The sequence below is a fragment of the Lepidochelys olivacea genome (assembly GCF_965140295.1).
Source record: "Lepidochelys olivacea isolate rLepOli2 genome assembly, chromosome: 11".
In the NCBI taxonomy this organism is placed as follows: Eukaryota; Metazoa; Chordata; order Testudines; family Cheloniidae; genus Lepidochelys; species Lepidochelys olivacea.
The window spans coordinates 78512106-78529729 of NC_140421.1; the positions used below are offsets into that span (position 1 = coordinate 78512106).

General features: G+C 49.2%; 1 protein-coding gene across 12 annotated transcripts in view; it reads right to left on the bottom strand.

Annotated features, from left to right (window-relative positions):
* The window catches only part of LOC311528250 (uncharacterized protein), a 34613-nt gene that overhangs the window by 4367 nt on the left and 12622 nt on the right, over positions 1-17624 (bottom strand). For 3 of the 12 annotated variants that reach the window (XR_014713550.1, XM_084643035.1, XM_084643041.1), the window contains exon 4: positions 17487-17613. Coding sequence is in view for 3 of the 12 variants with exons in the window: in XM_084643038.1 (XP_084499164.1) it covers positions 4219-4376; positions 11089-11091 (161 nt within the window). In the remaining 9 variants the exon portion in view is untranslated. Of the gene's footprint in view, positions 1-4218; positions 4377-4490; positions 4761-11088; positions 11238-16167; positions 17614-17624 lie in introns of those variants that run through there. The other 9 variants (XM_084643040.1, XM_084643039.1, XM_084643036.1 and 6 more) reach the window with 5 other exon arrangements.

The following is a 17624-nucleotide window of genomic DNA, read 5'->3' on the forward strand; positions in this document are numbered from 1 at the left end:
TCACAAAAATCTCCCAAGATATTATACAACTGTAGAACTCCTGAACTTGCTCTCAGTGCTCAGAGCCATAGGGGTCCGCATTAGCCAGCCGCTGAGCCCCTGCTATGTCCAGTGCCTATTCCCCTGAACCCCACCTGGCTCAGCTCTCCGCACACGCAGTATTGCCAGCCTCCAGAAACCAAAGATCATGAGGGGTTATTTATATCAAACCCTGTTTTTCCATCTGTCTTTCGACTTTTAACTCTCCTCTGTTCCTCTGCCACTGGGGGTGTCAGAATTCCACGTGAAAAGGCAACCTTTAATGGACACAACCCATGCAAGCGACTCCATTTACCATCTCCTCAGCCCTATCATAGAGGAACTGTCATCCAATTCGTATTACCCAAGTCCCCCTGCTCCCTCCTCTACCTGGGTCCCAGCAGCACAATCCAACTCGCCATTCCCTGCCTCCCATTCCCCCAGGCCCATAGAGAGAGCTGTTCCAGGGCCATACAGGTCAGATCTGAACCCTCAGCCCTACAGAGCTCGCACAGAACGCTGCCCACATGCCCAGCCCAGAAGATTGTGGGTTTGCAGTGACTTTTTGAATCAGGGTGACAGCTCCTGCAGGGACCAAGATCCTAGACTCTTGATCAGTTTGTGAGAGTTTGAGTTGACAACGCTGCCTTCCCCTGGCTGCAGGAAGGAGACTGTTCTCTGCACCCCCTCAGCCTCCCTCCTGCCCCCACATTCCCTCAACTGCCCTTCTTCCCCTCTCATTTTCCCCATCCCCCTGTCATGGTGTCTCTACTGCTCCTCACAGTTCCTGTGTCTTGTCCAGCCCCTTCAACCTGTGGGCCTGGCTTCAATCCCATGGAAAACAGTGGGAGGTGGAAGTCAATTTTATGAAGGGTAGCCTCACATTAGAAGATGGCAGCCATCTTGCAGGCTCCAGCTGCACCGATAGTAAGGGGAGATGGGCATTTTGAATAAAGGAAAAGTCATGAGTTGGCACCTTTTGTCACGTTTTCATGAGACAGGACCCCCCCCAGTCACCAGAGTTGTGATCAAATCACCAGAGTTGGCAATACTGGGTATGTCTCCACTTCAATCAGATGTGTGACTGCAGATCGGAGAGACATAACTAGCCCACGCCGGCACGGCTAAAAGTAGCGGTGTAGACGTGGTGACATGGGCTACTGTGCTTGTGCAACCCACAGAGAGAGGAGGTAAGTCTATGCTTGTATCGGTTGCAATTTACTTACCGATTCTGTGCTACAGAACTCTCTCTGACTTAATGTATCTGGACAGGCCATGAACTCACATCCTCCCTGCAGACTACAGCTGGGTTTTCTATAGGAACCCTCTAAATACTAAAAAGTGGTAATGATAACAGGATTTGCTTTCTTTTTCTGCTTCTTAAGACTCCAGTACCAGTTTTCAACATAGCAGTTTCACACACACAAACACACACACATGCAATTAGCAGTTCCAAATTTCTTTTCCCCCCATTTGTTTCTTTTTACTGAATAACACTCCAAAGACAAACCAGTACAGCACAGCAGTGACAATGAACCCTAGCCGGATTAACATCACCAATGAGAGATGCATTACTTTCCTTAAAATGAAGAGTATAGCATAGAGCCTACACCCAAAAATATTTATATTTAAACCTCGCAAAATAAGGGAGACTTTTGGGACTTTTGTCAAACAAAGATCATCTACTTTCATGCAGGCTCGGCCTAGGTATTATACTGACAACTAGATCAAACATTTGGCTGCCTGGAGAATAGGAGTAAGATCCTGACTCAGACACCAAGAAATCCCAGACCGTCCGATTTGTTTGTAGCCAAGAAAACAGAGGGGGCTGGTGCCGATGATGGAAATGGTACTGACGGCACTGAGTACAGCTCCGTTGTTTGCGGTGCCGGGAGCAGTGTTGACCCCAAAGTTAGCATCGGTACCGAAGTAACTAACAGTGCTGAAGAGGAGGGCGGTGACTGATGGCACAGTAACATTGGCAGAGCCAGCCACAGGATACCGAAGAAGTTCCCGGTGCTGAGGAGGGAGCCCCGTACCAGCCCCATTTCCACTGAATGTGGAAAGGAAACACTGGGGTGTGGCGCTGACAGACTCATAGGTTCAGCAGCATGCCCAGTCAGCAGGGCTGTAAACGATGCAAGTCTGGCAAAGTCCTGGACCAAGTGGAAGGTCAGGACAGAAAGGCAGAGGGGGTCCACTGCTGCCTGATACAGAAACAGCCAGGGCCAGCACTGCCCTCGTCGGCACCGGGGTCAATGGACACCCTGGGGCCAGAACCGGAGTCAATGGTAAGGGATCTCTGACCTCCCTGCGCAGTGCTGGGGAGCTGTTGACAAATCCTGCTCCATCCTGCACACGGCACTCACGCTGTGCCAATGCACGCTCCTTCTGGAGGAGGGAGACGAGTCCCCATGGCCTCAGTTGGTCTCATGGGACCTTTTCCATGCCATACTCAATGGGGAAGGACTCTTTGGGGAGGTGCCAGCCCCAGGACATAAAGCAGCAGCTCTTTCCGACCCCAAAGGCCACTTCCGAGCCAACAAGGCCTCGTGCTGAAGCAGGCCGCGTGGCCTGTTCAATGAGTCCATTTGGGGAACGAGCTGCAAACCAAACACTGCTCCCTGCCGTGGGCCTCAGCCAGCATCGGTGTGGAGACCGCCCTTCCCCTGCCCCAAACAATTGTAAGCAGAGACAGGGTGGGCTCCACCCTGACATCTGGTGGTGAGGTGTGGCAAGTTGTGGAAAAGAACTTCAGGGGCTGATCTCATTTGCATAGGCACACCCACCCTGCCTAGAATGAGGCCATAACTGCCCAAATCGTCACTTTGGCTGTTGTGGGATCCCCAGTGTCTCTGTTATTGGGGCGGGAAGAATAAATTGTTAGTACCCTGATTATGGGAACTGTGCTTGGAACTGTACTTGGCCTTTTTGTTATGATGGAGGACTCACCATCAACTGAGTAGCACTCACTAGGCAAGGGACATGGGTTCCAAAACTCTGTGAATTGAGAGAGACTTGAGACAGGTATTAGTGCCTGGTGGTGTAGGCCCCTTTTGTGAGGGCCTGAAGCACCAATTGCACCTCTGTCTCTCTCCACTGTGGAATGTCAGAGCTAATTTTGGGTCTATTAAGAGTTTTGTTACAGGTATTGTGCTGAATTCACTTCAGCCTTATAGTGCACCAGCACTAAGGCTCCCACTACTATGAGCTGAAATCACTGAGAGCTGAAATCACTGAGCACTGTGTCAAGTAGGGGGGAGCTGGAAGTTCTAGTGTGCAGTGGAGCCGGTCGTGAGACAGCAGTGTGTTCGTGAGACGGCGAGCTGAGCGGAGCCGGTCGTGAGACAGCGGTGTGTTCGTGAGACGGCGAGCTGTCCGGAGCCGGTCGTGAGACAGCGGTGTGTTCGTGAGACGGCGAGCTGTCTGGAACCGGTCGTGAGACAGCGGTGTGTTCGTGAGACGGCGAGCTGAGCGGAGCCGGTCGTGAGACGGTGAGCTGTGCAGAGCGGAGCCGGTCGTGGTGGAGCGGAGCAGAGCCCTGTGGGGCAGTCAGCTTCAGGACACGTAAGGTGCCCCTTACCTCTTTCCCCCACACCCAGGCACATTTTAGCCAGATTGGGGAGTAACACTCTGCAGGTGAACTTTTGAACTCCGGGGCTGGACTTTTTTTGGACTTTGGGCGATTAGTGGATTGCTGGACTCAAGAGACGTTTGGGTTCTGGGACTCAAGAGCCTGAGGGAAAGGAGGTGGCCCAAATTTTCTGGGGTGGGTCAGTGTTCATGGTTTGGTTAATGAGCACTAGTTGTGGTGTTTCCCCAATTTAATGCTGATGTTGTTTGCCTCATGTTATTAAAGATTCTCTACTACACCAAGACTCTGTGCTTGCGAGAGGGGAAGTATTGCCTCCTTGAGGCGCCCAGGGGGTGTGTAAGATTTTCCCAGGTCACTGGGTGGGGGCTCGAGCCAGTTTTGCATTTGCTTTAATGAGAGGGAACCCCTGTGTATTGAACCCGGCCCTTGCTGCTATCAACTTGGCCTGGCAGAAGGGTTACACAATGTTTCACCTCTGGGGAGAGCGTCACCCAGGAGCACTTAAACTCCAACACACACACACTATACTAGGAGTACTAATGAACTACACGCAAGTTGAAAAAAGTCACTGAATAGAGGATTACAAGGATGAAAACCACACAGACCTCTGACTCCAGCCATGGGCACTAAGAAGGAACTGTGGGGGGTCAGGCCCCTCATGTAGCTGGGGGATGGGCCGCCCCTCTACAGATACCGCTTGGTAAAATTCTCTGGCTCCAGCGCTCTGGGTGCGCACACAGTTAAGTGGAAGACACGGCTGCATCTACTCAAGGAAGAGAAATTACTTATTTTCGTTCTTGGAATTAAAGATGTTAACATATAAATGCCGCAGACCAATCTGTAAAATTACAGGAAATTCTATTGAGAGCCAACCCACAGATTCAGTCTACATTACCCCTGGTAGCTCCATCTTCTCCTCGCTGGGCTGCGCTGGACCTACCGGTGCTCAAATGGTTGCCAGTTTTCAATCCCTGATAGAACTCACTAGAGATTGGTAAGGAGCTTTGAGCTTCTAACTAAAGACACATGCCGGGGAATGTCTGCCCTTAATGAAAACTTCCACACCAGCTTCCAAACAGCTCCTGAGCTGGTTAACAACTTCCTGCACTCCCTCTAGTGTGCTGAAATAGCAACCCTTTGTTTGCAGTCCCTTGAGCCTCTCTCAAGCCACCTTGTCTGGGAATGTTCCCTGTCAACACAGAGCAAGCAGAAACAGCAGCTGAAACTACAGCAATAAGCCTTCTGCCTGAACCCTGGAAAAGACAGGAACGTTATGGATGTGCAGCCCACACTGTTGCACTTTTTAGCCTGCTGGAAGTGGTAAAGCTAGAGTGGGTGTAACCCAACACCTTCTGAGTGTGGTGTCCTGTCCCATCCAGTGGCACTGAGACCCCATAGAGAGCAATTAATGAGTCTGCTCTACAGTCTTAGCCAACAGCCAGCTGGCTTTTGGCTCATGCGGTAGAGGCTCATGCACTAAGCTCCAGAGGTCCCCAGTTCGATCCTGCCCACTGATAACCAGGGTCTCTCAGCGTTAGGTGTGCTCTTACTGCAATCAAATCTCCGCCATCTGCAGATGGTGAATGTGGGAAACCTCTAAGACTGTCTGCCCTCCTGCCCACTGATAACCAGGGTCTCTCTGCGTTAGGTGTGCTCTTACTGCAATCAAATCTCCGCCATCTGCAGATGGTGAATGTGGGAAACCTCTAAGACTGTCTGCCCTCAGTGGAATCTGTCCGTACAGCTTTAAAAACAGCTACTGAACACGTCCACTAACTCCCACACCCGCCTCTGGGCCCTTCTAACTAAAGCCCTGTCTACACCATAGCACTTTTACGTCAGCAAAACTTTCGTCGTTGGGAGTGTGAAAAAAGCCACCCCCCGAGCCACATAAGTTTTGCCGCCATAAGCACTTGTGTGCACAGCACTATGTCGGCGAGAGAGGCTCTCCTGCCGTCATAGCTACCACCGCTCGCTATGTCGACGGGAGCGCGCTCTCCCTTCAGCACAATGTGGCTACACAAGCGATCTTACAGCAGCACAGCTGTATCGGTGCAGCCGTGCCGCTCGAAGTGTAGACAGTATTGACGTTTTTGGCTCTGCTATCTTAGGCTTTGTCTACACTGGCCCTTTCGTCGTTAAAACTTCTGTTGCTCAGGGGTGTGAAAAAACACCCCCCGAACGACAAACGTTTTAACGATGAAAAGCGCCTGTGTGGACAGTGCGTCGTTGGTGGGAGCCGCGCTCCTGTCAACGAAGCTACTGCCCTCGTTCGGGGTGGTTTTATTTTGTGGCTGGGAGAGCTCTCCCAGCAGTGTAGACATAGCCTTACCGGGGGTGTCTTTGAAGAGCTAGGGGCTGCTTCTGCTCAGTAAGTTTTCCTGATCCTTTAGGGCTTGTCATTGTTACAAATGTTACTGTAACCTACATGCTTACACTGCAGAGAGGCAGGGACACGGAATTTAGCTGAATTCTTTGTCTCTGCACACTCTCATTATTCCCCTGCATGACGTCCCTGTAGTGAGTCCTCTAATGAGGGGTCAAAAATGTCTGCTGCCTACACGGCCACCACCTTGGAGTCACTGGCCCCTGAGACATCCAGCATCCCCCACTCAGTGGCTGCTCAGCACTGAACTCACCAGCTCAGCCCTGGCCAGGCTACGAAACACCCACTGGCCCACAAAGACCAGGGAACATTCCAGTATTGCCAACGCTTCTGATTTAATCACGTGTCTCACAATAGATGGTTTCCGAGTAGCAGCCGTGATAGTCTGTATCCACAAAAAGAACAGGAGGACTTGTGGCACCTTAGAGACTAACCAATTTTATTTGAGCATAAGCTTTCATGAGCTACAGCTCACTTCATCGGATGCATTCAGTGGAAAATACAGTGGGGAGATTTTATACACACAGAGACCATGAAACAATGGGTGTTACCATACACACTGTAAGGAGAGTGATCAGGTAAGGTGAGCTATTACCAGCAGAAGAAAAAAAAAACCTGTTGTGATGATCCAGGTGGGCCATTTCCAGCAGTTGACAAGAACGTCTGAGGAACAGTAGGGGGGGAAATAAAACATGGGGAAATAGTTTTACTTTGTGTAATGACACATCCACTCCCAGTCTTTATTCAAGCCTAATTTAATGGTGTCCAGTTTGCAAATTAATTCCAATTCAGCAGTCTCTCATTGGGAGTCTGTTTTTGAAGTTTTTTTGTTGAAGAATTGCCACTTTTAGGTCTGTAATTGAGTGACCAGAGAGATTGAAGTGTTCTCCGACTGGTTTTTGAATGTTATAATTCTTGATGTCTGATTTGTGTCCATTTATTCTTTTGCATAGAGACTGTCCAGTTTGGCCAATGTACATGGCAGAGGGGCATTGCTGGTACATATCACATTGGTAGATGTGCAGGTGAACGAGCCTCTGATAGTGTGGCTGATGTGATTAGGCCCTGTGATGGTGTTCCCTGAATAGAGATATGTGGACACAGTTGGCAACGGGCTTTGTTGCAAGGATAGGTTTCTGGGTTAGTGTTTTTGTTGTGTGGTTGCTGGTGAGTATTTGCTTCAGGTTGGGGGGCTGTCTGTAAGCAAGGACTGGCCTGTCTCCCAAGATCTGTGAGAGTGATGGGTCGTCCTTCAGGATAGGTTGTAGATCCTTGATGATGTGTTGGAGAGGTTTTATTTGGGGGCTGAAGGTGATGGCTAGTGGTGTTCTGTTATTTTCTTTGTTGGGCCTGTCCGGTAGTAGGTAACTTCTGGGTACTCTTCTGGCTCTATCAATCTGTTTCTTCACTTCAGCAGGTGGGTACTGTAGTTGTAAGAATGCTTGATATAGATCTTGTAGATGTTTGTCTCTGTCTGAGGGGTTGGAGCAAATGCGGTTGTATCGTAGAGCTTGGCTGTAGACAATGGATCATGTGGTGTGGTCTGGATGAAAGCTGGAGGCATGTAGGTAAGTATAGGGGTCAGTAGGTTTCTGGTATAGGGTGGTGTTTATGTGACCATTGCTTATTAGCACTGTAGTGTCCAGGAAGTGGATCTCTTGTGTGGACTGGACCAGGCTGAGGTTGATAGTGGGATGGAAATTGTTGAAATCACGGTGGAATTCCTCAAGGGCTTCTTTTCCATGGGTCCAGATGATAAAGATGTCATCAATGTAGCGCAAGTAGAGTAGGGGCGTTAGGGGACGAGAGCTGAGGAAGTGTTGTTCTAAGTCAGCCATAAAAATGTTGGCACACTGTTGGGCCATGCGGGTACCCATAGCAGTGCCGCTGATTTGAAGGTATACATTGTCCCCAAATGTGAAATAGTTATGGATGAGGACAAAGTCACAAAGTTCAGCCACCAAGTTTGCCATGAAATTATCGGAGATACTGTTCCTGATCGCTTGTAGTCCATCTTTGTGTGGAATGTTGGTGTAAAGAGCTTCTACATCCATAGTGGCCAGGATGGTGTTTTCAGGAAGATCACCGATGGATTGTAGTTTCCTCAGGAAGTCAGTAGTGTCTCGAAGATAGCTGGGAGTGCTGGTAGCGTAGGGCCTGAGAGTCCACACAGCCGGCAGTCCTGCTGTCAGGGTGCCAATGGCTGAGACGATGGGGTGTCCAGGATTTCCAGGTTTATAGATCTTGGGTAGCAGATAGAATACCCCTGGTCGGAGTTCCAGGGGTGTGTCTGTGCGGATTTGTTCTTGTGCTTTTTCAGGGAGTTTCTTGAGCAAATGCTGTAGTTTCTTTTGGTAACCCTCAGTGGGATCAGAGGGTAATGACTTGTAGAAAGTGGTGTTGGCGAGCTGCCGAGCAGCCTCTTGTTCATATTCCAACCTATTCATGATGACAACAGCACCTCCTTTGTCAGCCTTTTTGATTATGATGTCAGAGTTGTTTCTGAGTCTCTGGATGGCATTGTGTTCTGCACGGCTAAGGTTATGGGGCAAGTGATGCTGCTTTTCCACAATTTCAGCCCTTGCACATTGGCGGAAGCACTCTATGTAGGAGTCCAGTCTGTTGTTTCGACCTTCAGGAGGAGTCCACCCAGAATCCTTCTTTTTGTAGTGTTGGTAGGAAGGTCTCTGTGGGTTAGTCTGCTGTTCAGGTGTGTTGGAAATATTCCTTGAGTCGGAGATGTCGAAAATAGGATTCTAGGTCACCACAGAACTGTATCATGTTCGTGGGGGTAGAGGAGCAGAAGGAGAGGCCCCGAGCAGGAGAGGCCCCCTTCCTCCTCACCGCCCCCACCCCCCCGTTCCTCACATGTTCTTGTCAACTGCTGGAAATGGCCCAGCTTGATTATCACTACAAAAAGTCGTCATCCCCCCGCCGCTCTCCCGCTGGTAATAGCTCACCTTACCTGATCACTCTCCTTACAGTGTGTATGGTAACACCCATTGTTTCATGGTCTCTGTGTGTATAAAACCTCCCCACTGTATTTTCTACTGAAGGCATCCGATGAAGTGAGCTGTAGCTCACGAAAGCTTATGCTCAAATAAATTGGTTAGTCTCTCAGGTGCCACAAGTCCTCCTGTTCTTTTTACAATAGCTGGTGCTTTTTACAGTCCCAAGTGCTCTGCCGGAATCAGATTATTACCTCAAAGAAAAGGAGTACTTGTGGCACCTTAGAGACTAACCAATTTATTTGAGCATGAGCTTTCGTGAGCTACAGCTCACTTCATCGGATGCATACTGTGGAAACTGCAGTAGACATTATATACACACAGAGACCATGAAACAATACCCCCTCCCACCCCACTGTCCTGCGGGCTATCCAGCAGGACAGTGGGGTGGGAGGGGGTATTGTTTCATGGTCTCTGTGTGTATATAATGTCTACTGCAGTTTCCACAGTATGCATCCGATGAAGTGAGCTGTAGCTCACGAAAGCTCATGCTCAAATAAATTGGTTAGTCTCTAAGGTGCCACAAGTCCTCCTTTTCTTTTTGCAAAGACAGACTAACACGACTGTTACTCTGAAACCTGTCATTATTACCTCAGAATCACAGCTTTCTCCCCCTGAAGCCTCTCGCTCTCCTGGTTGCAGAAAAAGCATAAAATTATGACCTCGGAACGCACCAAGGCCGGAAGGCGAAGAACAGGACCCGGCATTATTTTTAAAGCTCATGATTTTTAAGCCACTCTCATGATTTTTTTTGGGGAGGGGTGGGGGTCCTCGTAATTTTTGAACACTTGGTGGTGTCAACACTGCGGTCAGTGCCGGCGGGAGGGACACTTTGGAAGAGTTTAAGGGTTTGGTTCAGAAAGCCCGTGTTTCCTGTGGGACGGGGCTGGCTGGAGCCTGGGGCCCCGCTGCCGGGGCGGCCCCTCCCCACGTTTCACCCCCGTCCCGTCCCCCGCGGGGTTGGCTTCCAGCTGCAGCGGGTTCCCGCCCCCAGCCAGGCCCCTTCGCCCCTGGTGACCCCCGCCCCAGCCGCCGCCGGACACGTCCCCTACCTCGGCCCGCTGCCCCCGGCCGTCGGGGCCCGCGGATCCCGCTCCTGGGCGGGGGTTGTGGCGAGGGAGACAGGAAGGGGCGGCCTGGTCCCGGCGGGGCTCCCGGGGCAGGGCCGGGGCAGCCCCTGGGGCGCGGCAGGCAGAGGCCGAAGGAGGCAGAGGCCCAGGGCCCCGGCAGCGTCTGTCGCGGGGAGAGGGGCCGAGAGAGGCAACGCCAGGGCCTGCCTCCGCCTCCCGCCGTGCTGGGCCCCGGGGCCCTGTCCCACCCTGGCGGCTCTTTCCCAGCCCGGTTCAGAGCCTCCCCTCGGCGGAGGGCGTCAGCTGACTTGGGCTGGGGCTGCAGGGCCGTGAGGCCAGGGAGAGTCCCCCAGCGACCCGGGGTCAGGGTGTGAAGTGGCCTCAGACCCTGCTGAAAGCGCCTCGCTTGCCCTTTTCGCCAGAGAGGCGGCCAGGTTTGGCCCTGGGGCGCCCCGTCATGGAGCCAGCTCGGATAGGAGACCCGGGGGGAGCGGGTGGTGGATTTGTCCTGGAGGAGCTGTAAATACACCGGGGAGGTGGAAGGGGCGATGGGACGCAGCAGGCACTGGGAAGAGTTGGCCTGACTTTTGAGGACAAGGCGAGATGGGAGGGGGCAGGCATTCCCCAATGGGACCCAGACATTCGGTCTCCGGGACACGAGGGAGCTTTGGGGAATTGTTTCGGCCCCAGGAAGATGGATGACACCTGAAGATCCCCAGAAGAGTCTCTCTGAATCGTCCAGGCCTGCCAAATCTAAAACGTGGGCCCTGTGGAGCCTGGCAGGGGGAGCAGCAAAGGGATGGGCGAGCAAGGAGCTCCCGGGGACTGGTTCTGTCAGCACAGAGAGCGTTTGCTATGGTCCCAGTTTCCAGAGTCAACATTACTTCTGGTGCTGACGGTAATTTGCACCAATGTCTAGGGGAGAGCAGCGGGGCTGAGGGAGGGGTGGGGGGTGGTCTAGAACTAGGAGCATACTGGAAGCTGGGTCTGAAGCGGGGCTACGGAACTCACCATCACCAAAGGGCGTAACGCGCACACAGCACAAATGTGACAGTCTGGGGTGGTTGTGATGGTCACTGCAGCAGGGGAACTGAGCAGCAGATTCTTGGGTTAGGTGCCAGTGACCTTCGAAAAGGAGGCTGTGTATCCAACCGAGGGCCCTGTCACAGGAGAATGAGGAGATGCTGAGCTCACAGGATGAGGGCTTGTTTTCCCTCATTCATTAAAAGCTGTGAGGTCCATGAAGTGCCCAGTCTGGCGTTAGGCCAGGGTTTTTCCTGCTCTATAGGATTTCTGGTGCATTAAGGCCTATCATCCCCAGAACCCACCCGAGAGGGATAGTCACCTCCACACCCAATCACAGAGAGGTTCAGGATCTCCATGGGGTTCTCTGATCTCCCCATCCCCGGAGCTGCTAATAGGGAAATTTACTTTGTCCATGTTCATGCATACACAGACAGAATCCCCTCATTTCTGGCTTCATGCTCTGAGCTATTCAGGTATCTCTGCAGGTTTAGCAATGAGCAAGTGATTGAATGTTTGCACTGTGACTGGGATCCAGGCCCCAGTGTGTGTGGAGGGCCCTGAATCTTTCTCGGGACCACATCTCCCAACAGCTGTCAGACTTTCTCAGAGTTTCCATGAACTCTTTCCCATCGTTTCTGATAAAACAACCCCCAGTAAAGACAGCAGCTGGCTGTATGCTCATAGAACATCTGTATTACAATATCTGATCTCATCTCTTTTAATTAACATGCGTGGGATTTCTGATTCCTAAAGCCGATGTGACCTCCCAAATGGAACAAGGGGAAGAACTCTGTGTCCCAGATCTTGAGGATCCAGAGGACAGTAAGATCCTGAGAAGTGCCAGTACAGGTGAGGAGGAAGTTAGACCAAGTCCAAAGCCATCTCTAGAATTCTCACAAACCTCATCTATCCCTATATTATAACCAGCAGTTGTCTCATGCCCATGACAGATTTCCCACAAGGCTTTGCAAGAAGTATGTAGTTCCTTCCCTTACACAATTATCGGAAATGTCATACTGGTTCAGACCCAAGGTCCATTTTGTCCAGTGTCCTGCCTCTGACAGTGGCTAGTGCTGGATGCTTCAGAGGAAGGTGTAAGACCCTACAGTCACAGATGTGGGGTGACCTAACCCCCACATAGGTCTCATCCTGGTCTCTAATACTTAGAGATTGTTTTAAGCCCTGAAACAAAAGGCTTCTCCCTTCGCAAATGTTTGTTAACTTTCATTACAACTCTGGATAGTCCTGTTATCTGTATAAATGTCCACTCTCTTTCTGAATCTTGCTAAGTACTTTGCCTTGATGACTTCCTGTGGCAGAGAGTTCCACCTCTAATTTCTAAGGTAACAAACCCAATCGTTTCAATCTCTCTTTATAAGAGTTTTTCCAGCCTCTTCATATTTCTCATTGCCTATCTATATTCTGCCCTTCAGCAGGGGCAGTGCAGCTGAGAAAGGCAGGAGGAGAGCAGCATCTGCCTCAGGCCTCTCCTGCACTGCTCAGCACAGAGACCACGGAGGTGTTAGGTGGTGAACAGTTTTTGTTTTAAAGAGCCCAGCCTGCTCCTTGGGACTTTGATCAGGACTGCGCCAACCCAGGGCTGGGTTTACAAACCCAAGCAATTTGAGATAGTTGGCGAGTATAAGGACAGGCATGTCTCCGGCTTTGACCAACCTGATGACTGTGAGCAGCATGGGTAATTTTGTCTAATCTCTCTCCATGTTTATAACACACACATCACACAATACCAGGGCGATCAGATCTTTTAGTTCTGCAGCCACCTGACAAACTGCTGTGATTTTGCTCCATGGACCACTTCACCTGCTCTTTGCTCACTCATCCTTCTCTGCCAGGGCTCTTTATAACCATCCTTGCCTCTAAGCAACTTTCTAACAGCTGCTACTTTCAGTGAAAGAGAGGCCATCTCAAAAATATTTCCTTCCATTGCTCCTGAATAAAACATACAGCAGCTCAGGAGAAAAACAAGGATTGGAAATGCCCCTGCTCTGAAGTGCAGTACCAGCAATATTCATGCCTGAACAGGTGACAGGTTCAAAGTCTGATATAGCACATGTGGAGTGTCAACTGCTGCTGGATCCCACTGAGAACCTTGCTGTTTGCGGACCCCTATAGGAACGTAGGGCCTGCCAGACTGGCTCAGACCTGTACCCCATCTATCCCAGCATCTTGGTTCTGACGGTGGCTGGTGCAGATGCTCCAGCAGAAGGTGCAAGAATCTCCGTAGTGGACAATGATGTGATAATCTGCCTGCATGGGAACTTTCTTCTGAAACCCAGTGAGTGGTTGGCATTTGCCGTAAAGACTGAGGGTTTGTACCCCATTTGATAAACCTCCAATAACCTTTAATAAATCTCTTGACTCATGTAACTGGATGGTCTTAATATTAGGATTAATGGCTCCTCTCCCGAATTTGCTTTCTACTCCAAACCCCAGTGAAATTCTTTTGCTGAAGGACCCTAGCTACAACCTTAGCTCCGTTTAGACATTGTCACGAATAGCTACAGAGTGCATTGAGATCCCTGCATGGGAGATGCTAGAGAAGAGCAAAGTGTTGTGCTCCTGTGAAAAGTCCCTTGGATTTTAATAGCCATTCAGGGCCTCACATGGCAACAAGGGAGGAGGGGCACATGTAACTCGGGCCATAAAATCATAACACTCACTGAGGTTCATCTGAGGACAAAGTCTCAGAAGAACCTACTATGAGAAGCCGTTCTGGAACCAAAGCTCTGTGGGTCATATTTTTACCATTGCATGATAAAACTGGTGAAGTCCAGGGACTTCTCCAAAGTCACAACATCCACTCCCAGAGATGGGGGAGAGAGGAACGTTTATGACAGCCCTGAACCAAAAATTACTCATCTGAGAAAAAATAGGTTTGAAGGGAGCAAAGACAGGGATGTTGGGAAGTTGGCATCCTTTGGGTGCCTTAGCTGTGAGTTCCCAACCTTCCTAATGTTTGTTTCTTTTAACTGCAATCTGAAGTCTGAATTTTCTGCCTCTCTAGTGAGTGCTATTTTGATAAGGCTGAGAATTCATACCACTGTGTTATTACATTGCAGTTAACTCCAGCTTAGTTTTTGTCTGTGAATTCTTACTAGTGTTTAATCCTTTCCTTTTATCTAATGGCACATCAGTCTCTCTCTCTCCAGTTGCTTGCACGATTCCTTCAGCTTTGATTTTATTGCCTGCTGTGGCAAGATCCACTCACTGCAGTGTTCTTGGTTAGTTCCAAAATGAGATGAGCTGAGCTGGGTTCTGTAAACTAAGCTGTTTCTTGCTCTCCATAAAGAGTAATGTCAGCCAAATGTAGTCTTTATTTTGCAAAAGCACAAGTAAAAATGGGCCTTCCGCGGTGCAGGACGAGCTCTTGGAAAGACACCGATGTTTTATTTCACCAGCCCTGGTAGCCATGGACAGCAGATGTTTTGGCGCATGCGGCTGTTAGTAGCTGCCCTTCTCGATGCAAATAATGGGCCTTCTCCTGCCATTATTGCTGGTTCTACAAGTCCCAATCCTGATTTAGGCCACAGTCCAGCAAAGCACTTAAGTGTGTGGGTGACTAAGTAGAACTTGCATGCATAAAGTTAAGTACGGGCTTTGGTATGTTGCTAGAGCAAGGCTTTCCTCTGCCAGAAGGAATTAGGGCCATGGAGCATGAAGAGTTGGCACTTCTCCTGAAAGCCTGTCTCCAGTGAGTCCAGCAAGACAGGTGTGAGCTGGGAATCGGCTAAAGATTTACAGCAAGGTTGGATCTATCACTGGTTGTTTAGATACATCTATAATGCCCCTTCACCACTTCTGCATAGCCTCAGAGGCCACTGTATATTTCAGGGCCAGATTTGAAATCCCATATGACCCATCCTACTTTAAAAGTGACCTGCAAAAAACCCACTCTACCACCAGCAATACATCTCCCCCTCCCACCCTCAGGCTTGTCCCCTCTTTTGGTCTGTTTTGATGTATAGAGAGGGGTTTATTGGTTTTCTACATTCCCAAGGTCTGGCCCTTCCCTAGTTTTGCTGGGAAACCTGCTGGATGTTTCAGACCCTGGCTCTCATGAGCTCCTTAATTGATGGGGTGTTTAATCTTTAACAAAGATTCCTTTATCCGAAATGTTTATTCATCACTAGAGTTAAATTGTGTGTTAAAAACAAAAAAGGAAGTGTTTAAACAGTTTGACTAAAAAGCCTTTCCCCTCTTAACTGCTCTCCTCTTGGCTTGTGTGTTATCACTGTCGGAAGCATTCTTTAGTCACTGTCTTTCACTTTTTTGCAAAGGGAAGCTACAAGGTGGTCTCATGAGCAATGGTTTGCACACTTCTGCAGACTTGGTTGCTTTGCAGTCAGAAATGAAATTGTTCTCGTAACAGCTCTGTAATGCAGCCACAGGCCTCCCCCACTAGACTTGCACAAGCTGTACACTGACACAAAGGAAGGCACTGTTAGTGTCAGCTGTCCAGTCCAGTATATGGAACAAGCGTCAACCACATTGTGAGGTTTAATTATAGCCTGTGTTTAATATTAACTAGTGCCGGGGCACTGCAACCTGCTTCTCCAAACTTTATTACAGCTCAGACCTAATTGGCTCCTTCCAGCAGGACTAAACCCACTGAGGCATTTTGAAACCCTCCCAGTACCAGAATCTCTGAAAGAGCAGAATCAGAAGCTCATTTTGGCGTATCCCTCTGACATGTTCCCTAGGACAGTATATTCGCTTAGTTACTAGGCAGTGGAAAGCAACTGGTTTTTCCTCTCTCTTTCTCACCTTATTTAAAGGAAAGTAAATCTCCCCAGCGATGATGCAGTAAATGGACCTAGACGAGTCTGGGAACTTTAACAAAAGCCGCCACGTAAGCAAAATATAACCCTCTCCCTTTAAGAGCTTTCAGATCCCTACACCACAGGGAAAAGTGGCAGAAACTCCATGAAGTCCACTAGGGCTGTGGTTCGTAACCAGGGGTACGTGGTGTTGAAATGGATCTTTTAACAACCCACAGCTGAGCAGGTGTTTACCGATACCAGTGTGAATTCGGAAACCAATATGCTTAATGCACAGTCATTTATTTGAGAGAGAATCACACAAGCAGTTAAGGTTACATGGTATACATTCTTTTCCATAAGCCTCAGTTCCCCAAGCATAAACCCTCAGTAACTATATTGGCCTTACACAGTATCCTGATTGGCCAACAAAGCAGGTATAACTACCAGCTCTAGATGGAGACTTCTTTTCTTCTCTTCTTTCCCCTCTCAGGCACTTGGTCTGTCCCTCAAAGCAGGGCCTTGGTTACCCTGATGACTTTTGGTTCTAAGGTCTTGAAAAGGTCCCTCAAGGCAGGGTTTTGGTTACCCCGATGACTTCTGTCTCACAGTCTCGAACCTCTTTGGATATTAATTGGGGACTTAATCTGACTCATTTACTTTGCTTAGCACTTATATACCTTTTTGTTCTCAAAGCAGCCACATGTTCCAGAATTGTGCCTCATAGGTGTTTTATTATTGGTTTACTTCATAATTTTGGAAGGGATTGCAAAGCAGACACACAGACCAAAGCTCAGCCATAGTTTACTCTCTCATAAATCATTCACTTTAGCTCTTAGAATGACCCTTTTTGGATAACCTCACACGGACCCATGTCAGCCATGTCACCAGGCTCACTGATCGCATGATCTCACGTGTTCTTTACTTTCTGAGTGGGTTCGCTGCTGAAATATTCCCAAATTCGGGGTTAAAACACACATGCCCATTGAGCCGTTGTTAACCACTCCAGTGCAGTTTCAGCACTTCCAGTAGTATTCCACTCCATTTATCAAATGCTAAGAGAGTCCTGCTCCCAGAATCCTCTAGCCACACCGAACTTATGCTTGCCACATTCATATACATCAGTCACAGCAATTCATAATAATTTGGCACAGTCTCAACATGTGTGCCCATGGGGGTATGCAGAGGTTTCTCAGGGGTACCTCAACTCAGCTAGATATTTGCCTAGTTTTACGACAGGCTACAGAAAAAGCACTAACACAGTTAGTACAAACGAAAAGGTCAGACAATGACTTGTTTATACTGTTCTGTATACTGTACACTGAAATGTAAGTAAAATATTTATATTCCAATGGATTTATAATTACATGAGAAAGGAAGCCATTGGTCAGTAACAGTGTGCTGTGACACTTTTGTATTGTTATGTCTGATTTTGTAAGCAAGCAGTTTTAAAATGAGGTGAAACTTGGGGGTACAAAAGACAAAGCAGACTCCTGAAAGGAGTACAGTCGTCTGGAAAGGCTGAGAGCCACTACATGCAGCAGATGCTCTGACCTACAGTGATGGGGAGCAGTGTAAAACTCAGATAGATGGATATTTAGTTACCTAGACAGCTTTCATTGCACCTTCCTTCTTCTTCTGCCCCTTTAAGGCTCTCTGGCTGGGACACTTGGTCACTGTCCCATTCCTGGGAGCAGTCTCTTTCCCTGAGCTAGATCAGCTCCTGCAAGTGCTATGGGGAGA